General features: G+C 25.7%; 1 protein-coding gene across 1 annotated transcript; it reads right to left on the bottom strand.

Moving 5' to 3' along the window:
- Positions 1 to 962: 962 nt before the first annotated feature.
- On the bottom strand, positions 963 to 10,094 carry DICPUDRAFT_147609 (uncharacterized protein; the record flags this gene model as incomplete). Its single annotated transcript, XM_003283829.1, has 4 exons — positions 963 to 9,247; positions 9,314 to 9,625; positions 9,695 to 9,793; positions 9,875 to 10,094. 4 exons carry the CDS (start codon positions 10,092 to 10,094, stop codon positions 963 to 965), a joined length of 8,916 nt encoding a protein of 2,971 aa, XP_003283877.1.
- Between the last annotated feature and the right edge of the window lie 2,551 nt (positions 10,095 to 12,645).

The following is a 12,645-nucleotide window of genomic DNA, read 5'->3' as shown; positions in this document are numbered from 1 at the left end:
CATGTACTATTGGTATGCTTTGTTATTTTTATTAAATATTTTAAAAAAAATTTTCTAATTTTTTTTCTTTTTTTCTTTTTCTTTTATTTAGAACCATATATTCCTTCAGAAAAACTTGTAGGTATTATATGTTTCAAAATATTTACTTTTTAATAATTAAACTAATATAATTTTAGGAACCATGGGGTGATACATTGGTTAAAGTTCAAGTTGTTGGTGGTGGTGATGGTTTAGTTACAATAAGAGGTGAAAATAATCTATCAGACACACATGAAATTGAAAATTATGGAGAGTTCCGTTATGAATTTCGTTCTCCAGTATACTTCGTCAGTTTATCAGAAAAAACCTTAATAATTACTCTTGATAAATATGTTTATCTCCAAGAATAATAATCTATTTTTTTAATAAAATTTGAATTTTTTATTTAAAATTTTCCAATAGATCTAAAATAACACTTTTTAGATCTAAAAACTATTTTTTTTTTTTTTTTGAATTGTTTACATCCTTTTATTCAACAAATTTATAAATTGGCTACATAAACAAACTGAAAAAAATAACAAGATTGCCTCAATACAGGTGAAATGGTTTTTCTTAAGGTTTAATAAAAAATTTTCCACTAATTTTTTTACATTTGTTGATGAACAACTCACCTACTTTAATAGAAATCTAGACATAGATAACAGTTAATTGATTTTGTTACAACAAAACCACACTCACCAGGACTTCTTAAACTCCTTTCGGGAAAATACAATTTGGAAATTTCAATTGACCAAAATAAAACCAAATCCAATTGTATACAGTGCCAGGAATATATAGACCCTTAAAATAAAATTAAGATGGGAATGAATCATTAAGCCATATTTACCATTTAAATAAGGATGATTTAAATAAATCATATTACAAGACAAAGTTAATTTAATTTTTTTTTTGAAAGATAACTGTTTATTTAATTTTTTTTTTTTTTAAAAAACTTTTTTTTTAAAAGTGTAGCTTAAATGATTTAAAATTGATTGTTTTGTGACACCAGAACCTTTATTTAAATTATTTGAAATTAACATTTGTTTTAATTGGTCACTTAGTTTAAAAGGAAAATTGATTATTATATTTCTGAGGAAATCCTGACCACTGATAAATGGTAATAGGGTTTTACATTGTTCATTATTATAAATTGCTAATTTCTTTACAAATTGAAGTGATGGTAACTTTCTCCAAGCTAAATTAGGTTCTAATGATTCAAGTATATCACCTAATGGCATTGGGTCTCCTGGAAGGTTAAAGCATTGTAAATTTTCGAATGGGGTTTGAAGATTCCAACAATTGAATATCATAAATGATATAGTTTTTGAGGCCCATGAAACTGGTATGGTATGCATTTTTTTATTTTGAAGTTCTTTTGGGTAAACACTCATTAAATAACTTGATTGAATAAAAGTTTGGAATAAGTCTATTGGCCTACCTATACCAGTATCGGTATCAGAGAATAAGAATGGTAAACGGATGATCATTGATGGAACACCTTTGGATGAAGCATATTTAATATGATATTCAGCCACGATTTTTAATTGAAGATAACCATTCATAATACCACATTCCATTGATTCTTTGGTTGCTGGAGGTATATAATAATCTGGGTAGGGGCCTTCTATATTTTCAATATTTGAATACATCCCAAGAGAAGAGAATTGTATAATTTTTTTTAGTTTATTATGACTTGCAAATTTTATACATTGTTTTACACCATTTAATGATTCTTTTAGATCTATGTAGTTCTTTTTTAGATGTAGTTCCATTGCACAGTTTACAACCATATGAACTTGTTCTGAAAGTAGTGTGTATTCATTGCTGCATTCTATACCAAATAAATCTTTTGAATAGTCTCCAACTACAATTTGAATTTTATTAATTTGGTGTTGTGAAAGTTTATTAAATATTTGATGTTCTTTTAATAGTTGAATTATTGTTTTCATAGCTTCATCTTTGGTTCTATTTCTAACTAAGCAATAAACTAACTTTACACTTGATTTTTTAATTAAATTGTTTAATAGATATATACCAAGATAACCTGTTGCACCAGTTAATAATAAAATATTTTCATTATTGTTTGCTAAGATTGATTCTTTATATTCTATAATTTGTTTTTGAGTTGGTAATGTTGTTGATTTATCAAATAATATTTCATTTTCCCATTCGATATTTGTTTTGTTATTTTGTTGCTGGTCTTTCTTTTGATTGGTTTTCTTTTTATTGTTACTATTGTTATTACTATTATTACTATTGTTTGATCTATTAAGAGCGTTTTTGACAGCAACTACCAACCCACTAATTGTTGTTATTTGTAGCTGTGATATTGTTAAAATATTTGGTACAAATGATTTTTCTAACCAATTTTTGAGCTCCACAACCAACATACTTTCAATCCCGTAATCTCTTAAAGGAATATCTACATTTACCTTTGAAGGGTCTATAGCCAAGAACTCACTAAATTTGTTTAGTATTTTCTCTCTAATCGATAGTTCGTCATCGCTATCGCCATATTCATCATTACTTGATTGGTTTGAATTTACACAAAATTCCAATTTATATGAAAGTAGGTTGCTTTTGAATGTTTTGTTAAAAGAGGAATGATTAAATTGTGCAAGGATCTTGTTATTTAAGTGATCTTGATTTTGAAGCACTAAATCTATAGTTCCTATAACTAAGTTTGTAGAAATTAAATCTAAACCTTGTGATTGAATAAGCTTTTGAACACCTTCATTTCTGTGAACATATCCACCATGTTCAATTGGTGAAAAATTAATTGAAATACATGGTACCCCTTGTTTTCTTAATACTTTTGAAAATGAATCTAAAACTGCATTAGCACAAACATAACCACACTGACGATGACCCCCTAATGTTGTTGCAATGGAAGAAGCCAATACCAAATTTTTCAGAACCAAACCTTTTGAACATACAGCATTGTATAAATTAATTAGTCCAATAGTCTTAGCGCCGTGGGAGTCTATTAATTGTTGCATATCAATTTCTTGGGCCTCGGATTGAACAGGAATAAATGCATTATGAAAAATTGTTTCAATTGGATCTAATATTGGATCTTTGTTAAGTTGTTCAAATATTTGGTCTATTTGATCTTTATTTGATATATCAACTTGTTTAAAATAAATTTTAACATTGGATTTCAATCTTGCTTTTCCTATAATAATTTCTAATTCATGTTTGATTGGAGACTTTGATAAAACTATAATATTTTTAATTGCTTGTTCTTCTTTTTTGGAGTTGTAAATAAGAAGCCATTTGATAATAGTTAATGATAAACCTTTTTGACCAGTTAGGAGTATTGTTTTACCAAATCTATTGATATCAACTTGGTATGATGGTGATGGCACTAAAAAACTCTTTTCAAATTCATCATTTGATTTATTGATTGTATCTTGGATTAAATCTGGTGTGGATTCATAGTTAACAACGAGTTTACCAATATGCTTTCTTTCAGATATGTATTCTATTGCTTCTTTAATGTTTGTAATGGGATATTCTTTAATTGGTATTAATGATAGTTTTTCTTTTTCGATCATATCTGTAATGATTTGCAAAAAAGGTTTGGCCTTATTGAAACCAGATTGCATTACTTCACAAGTTGAATAGGATATAAAATATTTAAATTTTGTCCAATCTGTAGTTTCTCTAGAGTTTAAATGGGTTACACTAAGATCTACAATTCGGCCACCTTGAGCTAAAGCGTTAAAATTTGCCTCCATAAATTCAACAGGTAAAGTATTTATAATAACATCTACACCCAATTCTGAAACTCCAAGTTCGGTAAAGACTGATATTTCAATGTTTTTATGTTCTGAAATCTTTTGTTTAATTTTTTGAACATAATCAGTGCTTCTTGATGAATAGATTCCAGTAATAAAATCACCATAGGTGTTACGTAGATATTGTTCTTTTTCTTTTGAGCCAACTGTTACAAATAATAATGACTTGAATCCCATTGCTTTTAATAACTCAATACATGCTAATCCAATACCACCAGTACCAGAATGAATTAATACAGTTTCGTTTAAATCCATATTTAAATTACCTCTACAAAATAAAGAGTAATAAGATGTTGAATAAACTAGAGGTATGGAGGCAGCTTCAACAAATGAGATGTTTTTTGGTTTTAAAACAAATCTATCTTGATTTGCAATTACATGGGATGACGAGGAGCAAAAACAAAGACCTAAAACTTTATCACCTACTTTAAATTTATTAACTTTGTTCCCTATTCTTGTTACAGCTCCACTGCATTCATAACCTATTTCTGGCATATTATGATCACCTTTTTCACTCATGGCTTCTTTTGGGACCAAACCACGATAGACCAAATTGTCTTTAAAGTTGATACCAATTGCCTTTACTTGAATTTCAATTTCATTTTCTAAAAGATCTATTCTTTTGGCTTCAAGTTTGAATTCTAAAGTATGACCATCCAATCTTGCTATTAAATCTTTTTTATTTTCTATATACGAAGTTGATTCGTATTTTAATTTGAGGTTGGTTTCTTTTTTAATGATTTCAAAAAAAATATGGTCCCCTCTAATAATATATTCCCTTTGTATATGCTTGGTAGGATTGGTTAGATCATTATATATAATAAAGTCTTTTACTCCTCTATCATAAATATCCGAACCAAAATCAAATGAATAGATATTTAGCTCTGAGAATTCGCAAAAGTATCTAAATGCTCCAATAACTGATGATGCTAATGTATTGGTTGGATAATGTTGAGCATTCCTTGATACAAGTATATGTTTGGATTTACACTTAGTCTTTAATAAATGTTGATTTATTTCGATATAGCCAAAAGTTATTTCTTTAAAGTTTTCTTCTTTTAATTCATTTATGGTGTCAATTGAAAATATTATGGATTTTTCGGTTAATGGTGTTGATTCTGCATGTTTTCTAAATTCTTCAATTGATTTGATTTTAAATATATTATTTCCTTGTTCAATATCATTTCCTCTTTCGGAATCAATAATATCTAAATATAGACCAAAGATAATAATTTGGTCATAGGATTCTAATATTGATTGAAATTGATCTTCTTTTGATATATCTTTACTTATTTTCATGATTGATGGTTTTTGGGCTGTAACAATAAGTTGCTGTGGGGATTTTGTTGATATAAAGTCTTTAAAGCCTAACTCTGTAACTAATAGTTGTTTCCATTCATCGATGTTTGTGGTTGAATTTAGGCAATTGGATGACAACCATTGTCTATATGTTTCTAGTTCTTTATCAGTTGTCTTTGGTTTAAAGAGTGTATCAATTATAATTAAATAACCATTTGGATATAAAATTTGGTTGATATTTTTAATAGATGAATTCTTATCTTGGATGTCTGATAAATTGGTTATAATTATAATATCATAATAGGAAGGATTGATTTTTTGATCCAACAGATCTTGATCTAAGTCTATTAATTTGAATAAGGTCTTAGTTGATTTATTATTAAGTTCAAAAATTGGCAGTAATATCTCTTTAAGTAATTGTGCAAAGGTATTTTCTTTATCTGAAGTTGTAAATTCAATATTGATTTCTGAAAGTGGGTTTTTTTCAATTAATGAGTTGATTTCGGTGGCAATTATTTCAGATAATAAACCAATACCACTACCAACCTCTAATATTCTAAAAACAATCTTTTCGTTAATAATTGGTGTAATTGAGGCTGTAATGATTTCTTTTATAATTTGATTGTGTGGGATTTCTGGAATAAAAGATGTTAATAAAGTTGAGGAATCTTGCTCAGTTGGAGTTGGAGTTTCATTTAATAGAATTTTAACTATATTGTTAATTGTGTTGATATCTTTGGTATTTAATATTGAGATTTCTTCATACAAATCTGATAGTAATAATTTATTGACCTTTAGAATTTCAAAGAATAAATTTGCTATATTCATCTTTGGTGTACCATCAGTTTCTGAAACTTTGAGATATTTAGAAATTAAGATTTCATTTGAGTTGGATGTAATATCTTCCAAAAGTATATTGTTTTGGCAGTTATTTTTAATATTTAAATATAAAAATTTAACTATTGCTTTTCTATTATCTATAGACGAAATAAGTTCATTAAGTTTCTTTTTTAAATATGTTGACGGTAGCTCTAATAGTGAGTCTTTAGATTGTTGGACAGTGGATAATAAATGGTTGTTTGGATTTTCAAATTTGAAATTATCAATTGTTGGTGTTATTGATGTGTAAGTTGCAGCAGGACAAATAAATAATATGGTTCCATCTTCTAATGTCATTAATATTCTGGCAATAAATGAGTCACAAATAGTGCCAATAAATTCTGTATAGCAATAAACATATTTATATTTATCTCTTTCCATTGCTGATTTTGGTATATTTTCTGAAAAGAATTGGGCTCTTTGTATATTATCAAATACTGTAAGACTAGGATGTTTCTTGTAGACTGCTAAAGATTGGAAACATGCATCAAGAATACATATATTTAAAAATGATTGATTATCATAGCTGGAAAGTGGCGGATTTAGGGAGATTTTAAGGAATGCCCCATCATTACCATAGAACACTTCTTCAATACTTTGGAATGAACCTGTTAAGTTTAATTCTGCCATTTCTTTGATTGCTTCGTATAATTCTTTTTTTTGTAGTTTGGTCCAATTACATTTTTCTCTATATTTATTCATATTTACTTTTTGAGGAACTGTATTATGTTTAGTAATTGAGAATCTACCTTGTGCAGATAATATCCATTTACCAGTTTTAATGTCTTTATAATGAAAAACTGCCCTATATTCATTTTTCCCTGATTGGTAAATATTTGTTGATAAACATTGCTTGACACCTTCAATTAGCATTAATGGTGATTTAAATTCTAATATGTTTATAGTTATATCTTGATTTGGGAAACACTTTAAGATATTATCAAGATAAGCACACCCTGGAAGAATTGCTTTATTTTTTGCTTGATGGCCTTTTAAGAATTTATATGGTTCTTCACCAACATCAATATAGGATGTATATGATATAAAAGGAGATTGTTCATTTTTATATCCGAGTTGATTAATAGAAGCACCATTTGTTTTAAATGTTGAGTATGTTGGACTTTGATTGAAATATATATCATCATCCCATTTATAACGTGGTAATAAATAGGATGCTTTTTTAAAATTTAATTTTTCAAAAGTTTTGGGTTTTGGTAATTGACATTTAAAATTGACATTATAACCATTGCAATATAATTGTGAAATTGATTTTCTAATTTCTGCCATATCTTTGTTTGTTTTTCTATTTAATGATGATAAAACATATATTGATTGTGATTGAAAGTAATCAGAATTTGATGGTATCATTTCTTTTATATAGTTAACTAATGTTGGATGTGGTGATAATTCTAAAAACTGCACTCTATTTCCAAGTTCATTTGATTCGATATATTTAAATATATTCTCGATTGCTTTTTGGAATAATACTGGTTGTCTGATGTTGTTATAAATATAGTTGGAGTCGAATTGAGAGTCTTCTAATTTAAATAGTTCACCAGTAACTGTTGAAAATATTGGAATGTTTGGTTTCTTTGATTTAATGTTTTTAGTTAATTTTATTATTTCATCTTTAATAACTTCTTGTTTTGATGAATGGAATGATGATGGTGACCCTAATAGTGTTGAAAATACTTGTTTCTCTTTTAGGGTTTGTCCGATTTCATTAACTTCGGATTCATTACCACAAATAACAATTGATGATGGTGAGTTGTAACAACTGATTTCGATTGTTGGATACTTTGATGAAAATTGATCTTTAAATTGTTGTTCGTTTAAACCAATAGCTAACATTTTACCAGATCCAATAGTCTTGTTTTGAAGTGTAGATCTTTGATAAATAATTTCACATGCTGTTTCTAATGTAATCATGCCAGAGCAATAAGCAGCTGAAACTTCACCAAATGAATGACCAAGGATAATTGATGGTTTGATATCCCAATGTTTGTATAAATCATATAATGAAACTTGTAACATAAATATTGATGGTTGTGCAACGGTTGGTTCGTTAATAGTATTATTGTCATTATCTTTAATTGATCTTAGTTTTGATAATATTGAATAGCCAAAGTACTTTGATAGTATTGAGTTGATAGTATCCATTGATTTCTTGAAAATTGGTTCTTTAATATACAGTTTGATAGCTTGACCATTCCATTGTGGACCTTGACCACACATAACATATATTAATGGTGTTTGACTACTGTTATCTTTGACATTTGATTTTAATATGTTACCAGATATAGTGCTGTTTGATGAAATAGATGATGTTTCTAAATTAAGGTCACCGAAATCGCTCGCAATAAATACTGATCTTTGGACAAGCTGTGTTGATTTCGAATATAATTGGTTATAAATGAAATCTTTAAAATCTATGGATTTTGAGTATAATATTGAATTGGTTTTCAATTCCTCTTTGAGTAACTTTAGCGAGTTTTTAGAGTTGGCTGAAATTGGAATTAAAACTTTTTTTCCAATTTTGGTGTTGGTTTGGTTTGTAAAATTAATATCACTGTTATATTCAGTTAAAAGAATGCATACATTTGAACCAGTAATACCGAAACTGTTGATTGCGACTGATACTTGTTTATTGTTTGGGAATTCAGTGTTTTCTGTACAAACTTTGACATTCCATTCTTCAAATTTGATGTTTGGATTTGGTTTTTCAAAATGAATATTTTTTACAAACTGACGGTTTTTTAACATTAAACAACACTTGGCTAATGATGCGACACCTGATGCTGGTTCAAGATGACCAATATTGCTTTTAATTGAGCCAATTAGCAATGGATTGTCAGGTGTTTTAACTGATTTAAATACATCTGCTACGGCTTCTACTTCAATTGGATCGCCAATTGGTGTTCCAGTACCATGTACTTCAAAGAAATCAATGTCTGAATATTGGAGTGAGCCTTTAGTTGATTCAAATGCTTTGATAATGTTGTTTGTTTGAGCTGTTTTTGATGGCTTCATAAAATTACCTTTATTTAATGTACCATCAACATTTGAATTACAACCTCTTATGACTGCATAAATTTGGTCACCATCAGCTTGTGCAAGTGATAGCTTTTTTAGAATTAAAACAGCAACACCTTCAGCACGTACAAAACCATCTGCTGATTCATCAAATACATTACATCTACCAGATTTACCAATAATGTTAATTGATGTAAATGCTTTAGAAATTTGTGGATCTAAAAAAAAAATCAAAAAGTTTAGTAAAAATTATTATAAAAAATTCAATCATATATGATACATACTTAATATAAAATTACAACCACCAACAATAGAGTAATCAGAATTGCCATTGATTATTGATTGATATCCCAATACACATGCATTTAATGAACTTGAACATGCAGTGTCTACAGTTAATGATGTACCTCGAAAATCAAAACAGTATGAAACTCTATTTGCAATACTACCCAAGTTTGAATTGAATACATTGAAATTTACCAATTTTTCATTTGGATCAGTATTTGACCATGAGTAATCAGATGCTGAAGCCCCAACAAACACTGATGTTGGTGTGCCTCTTAATGTTAATGGATCTATACCAGCATCTTCGAATGCTATAAAATAAGTAAATATTAATATTTGAAAAAAATTGACATTAATAATAACATGTAATTACTACACACCTTCCCAGGTTGCTTTTAGCAACAGTCTTTGCTGTGGATCAATTTGTTTGGCCTCTGCTGGATTAATACCGAAATGTAATGGATCAAAATTCATCCACTCTATAATAATTATAAAATATTAGTTAATAAAATGAATTATAAATTTAAATTTGTTATTTTATTCAAATAATGAATGTTTACCTTCAAGTTCGAGTAAACCTGCTTCTTTACTTGCAATTTCACCCATTGCATTAAATGTATCGCTCCATCTTTCGTTAGTTTCAACGATACCATCGAAACCATTTAATAAATTATCCCATAGTTCAGAAGTTCTATTTGAATTACCAGGTAATCTAAGTCCTAAACCTACAATTGCTACATCACAGTCATCTCTAAAAGGATTAATTGTAGGAGTTTGCATTATTTTTATAAAATAAATAAATTAATAAAAATATAAATAAATAATAAATAAAAATAAAAAAATTAATATAGGAAAAAACAAAGTGAAATAATTAATAAAATTTTAAAATTAAAGAAAATAAAAAGGGAAATTTAATTATATTATGCCTACCGAAATCTAAACAAAAGATTGTTTTTTTATATTGGTTTAAAAGATATTCAAAATTTCAAGATTTTTTATTTTTTTAAAAAAAACCAAAAAAAAATTAAAAAAAATTAAATTTTTATTTTTATTAACTAAAAAATGATAAAAATTGTAAACATATATTTTTTTTTTTAATTATAAGGATTATCTCTTTTTAACAAGACTTTTTTTAAAAGAGTAAAATGTTAATAAAATAAAATTTAAATTAAATTAATAGGTTAGGATTTTGCTTTATTACCCGTTTTTTTTCATTTTTTTATTCACAAATTTTATTTTTTATTTTTTAAATAAATAATTTCATCAAAATAAAAATAGTAAACAAATAATTTAATAATAAATTTACTATATAAACAATGGATGTTATAATTAAAAGAAAAGGAATTCGGTTTGATATAGACTATTATAAAGAAAATGAAAGTGATCCTGAAATGGAAAATACAAATGATAATATTTCTAAATGAAAGTTTCAACCAATTATCATTGAGCAAGGGTCAAAGAAAAGTTTTTATTATCATAAATCAATCAAAGAAATAATCATATCAAGTAACTGGAAAGGCAAAAACAATGATAAATCATCATCAATTATCGTTCTTAATCATTACACTTTAGACGCAAACCAATAGTAGGTAAATGGATCAAATTTAAAATATCATCCACACAAAAGATATGCCACAACAATTTGAATTAAGGTAAACAATGCATTAAAACCACATGGTCAAGTTTTATCTTATGGGGTCACAGAGTTAGGTTTTATTTTTAGTTTTAATCAAATTATTATTGTAGGGAATGGATTAGCGCCATTTTAACTAAATCAAGATATAATTAAAATATCCAACAGGTTCATTATATATATCATTAAATTATTTTATAGCTCCAATATTTCCAAACTATATAACTCTTCAACTTCAGTATCAATAACAGGAGATGCTTTATAAAGCAAAATATAGATGGTGGGATTTTATAATTATTTTCAAAAATTTAATAGTGGTTTCAATGGTATATTTACCTTAATACTTCTTTTCAATAATAATAACAATACAGAGTGCATATTCATTACTTCATATCTCTTTTAACCACAAAGAAATACAAAGTTAAACTTTATAATCATTTTAAATATCATCAATCTTTTACTTTATTTAATTTTAAATTCAACCCTATTTCAAGTACCTCATCTTTATTCCAATGGGGTTTTAATTTCAATTACAAATTTACCATTTAATTTTAATTTTATATTTTTATAATTTAATAAAAAAATTTTAAATTTTAAAAAAATAAAAGGAATTTAAAAAATATTTGTATTTATTTATTTGTTTTTTTTTTTTTTAAAAATAATCTTACTTAATGATAAAATATATAAGAGATAGTATTTATTCAGTAAATTTTTATTAAAAAAAATAAAAAATTTATTAATTCATTATTAAATCAGAGAAAAAAATTTATAAATAAATAATCATCACAAAAATTTGTTGTGTTTTTTTTTTTCGGTGATATTATTATATATTTATAGAAATGTAATATTAATTAATATAATTATTTATTATTTTATAATTTTTTTTGTTATTATATATACCCATCATATTATTAAACAAATAGGATGATTTAAAGTGATGGTTATTTTATATATTCAATAAAAATAAAAATTAAATTATAAAAAAATAATAAAAAGAAAGTTCTCAACATGACTTTAAAGTTTTTTATATAAAATAAATAAATAAATAAATAAATAAATAAATAAATAAATAAATAAATAATCAAATAAATAAATAAATAAATAAATTTAATTTTTTTTTTATCAAATTTTTTTTTTTTTTTTTTTTTTTCATATTACTATTGACCACATATTATAAAATTTTTTTTTGTTTAAATTGAACACGAGTCATCATCATTTTTTTTTTGTATAATTCAGATTGCAATGGCTTCCAAAAATGGTATTTTTTATTTTTATATAATTAAAAAAAATAAAAATTTATAAATTCATTTCCCAAACATATCATCCACTTTTTATAATAATAATAAAAAAGTGTGTGGTGGGGTTATAATTTAATTTTTTTTAAATTTTTTTTAAATTTTTTTAATTAAATTATTTTTTTATTTGGGTGATGTGTTTTGGAAATTAATAAAAAATAAACGGATCATCATTACTTTTATGATAGCTACAGATTAAAAATTTAATAGAATGTACAAAAAAGGGAATACCGAGTTTGAATCTAATCCATTATATTTACAAAAGGAAATTATTATACTTTTAATTATTATTAATTAAATTTTTTTTTTATTATTTTTTTAAAAAAAAGTTTAGTGGTTATTATAAATTAAAATTTTTTTTCGAAATTTTTTTTTTTTTTTAAATTCAAGCAATCAATCAAAC

The sequence above is a fragment of the Dictyostelium purpureum genome (genome assembly GCF_000190715.1).
Source record: "Dictyostelium purpureum unplaced genomic scaffold DICPUscaffold_15, whole genome shotgun sequence".
Taxonomy (NCBI): Eukaryota; Evosea; class Eumycetozoa; order Dictyosteliales; family Dictyosteliaceae; genus Dictyostelium; species Dictyostelium purpureum.
The sequence above is the reverse complement of the archived record's forward strand: the minus strand, read 5'-3'. Positions and strand labels throughout refer to the sequence as shown.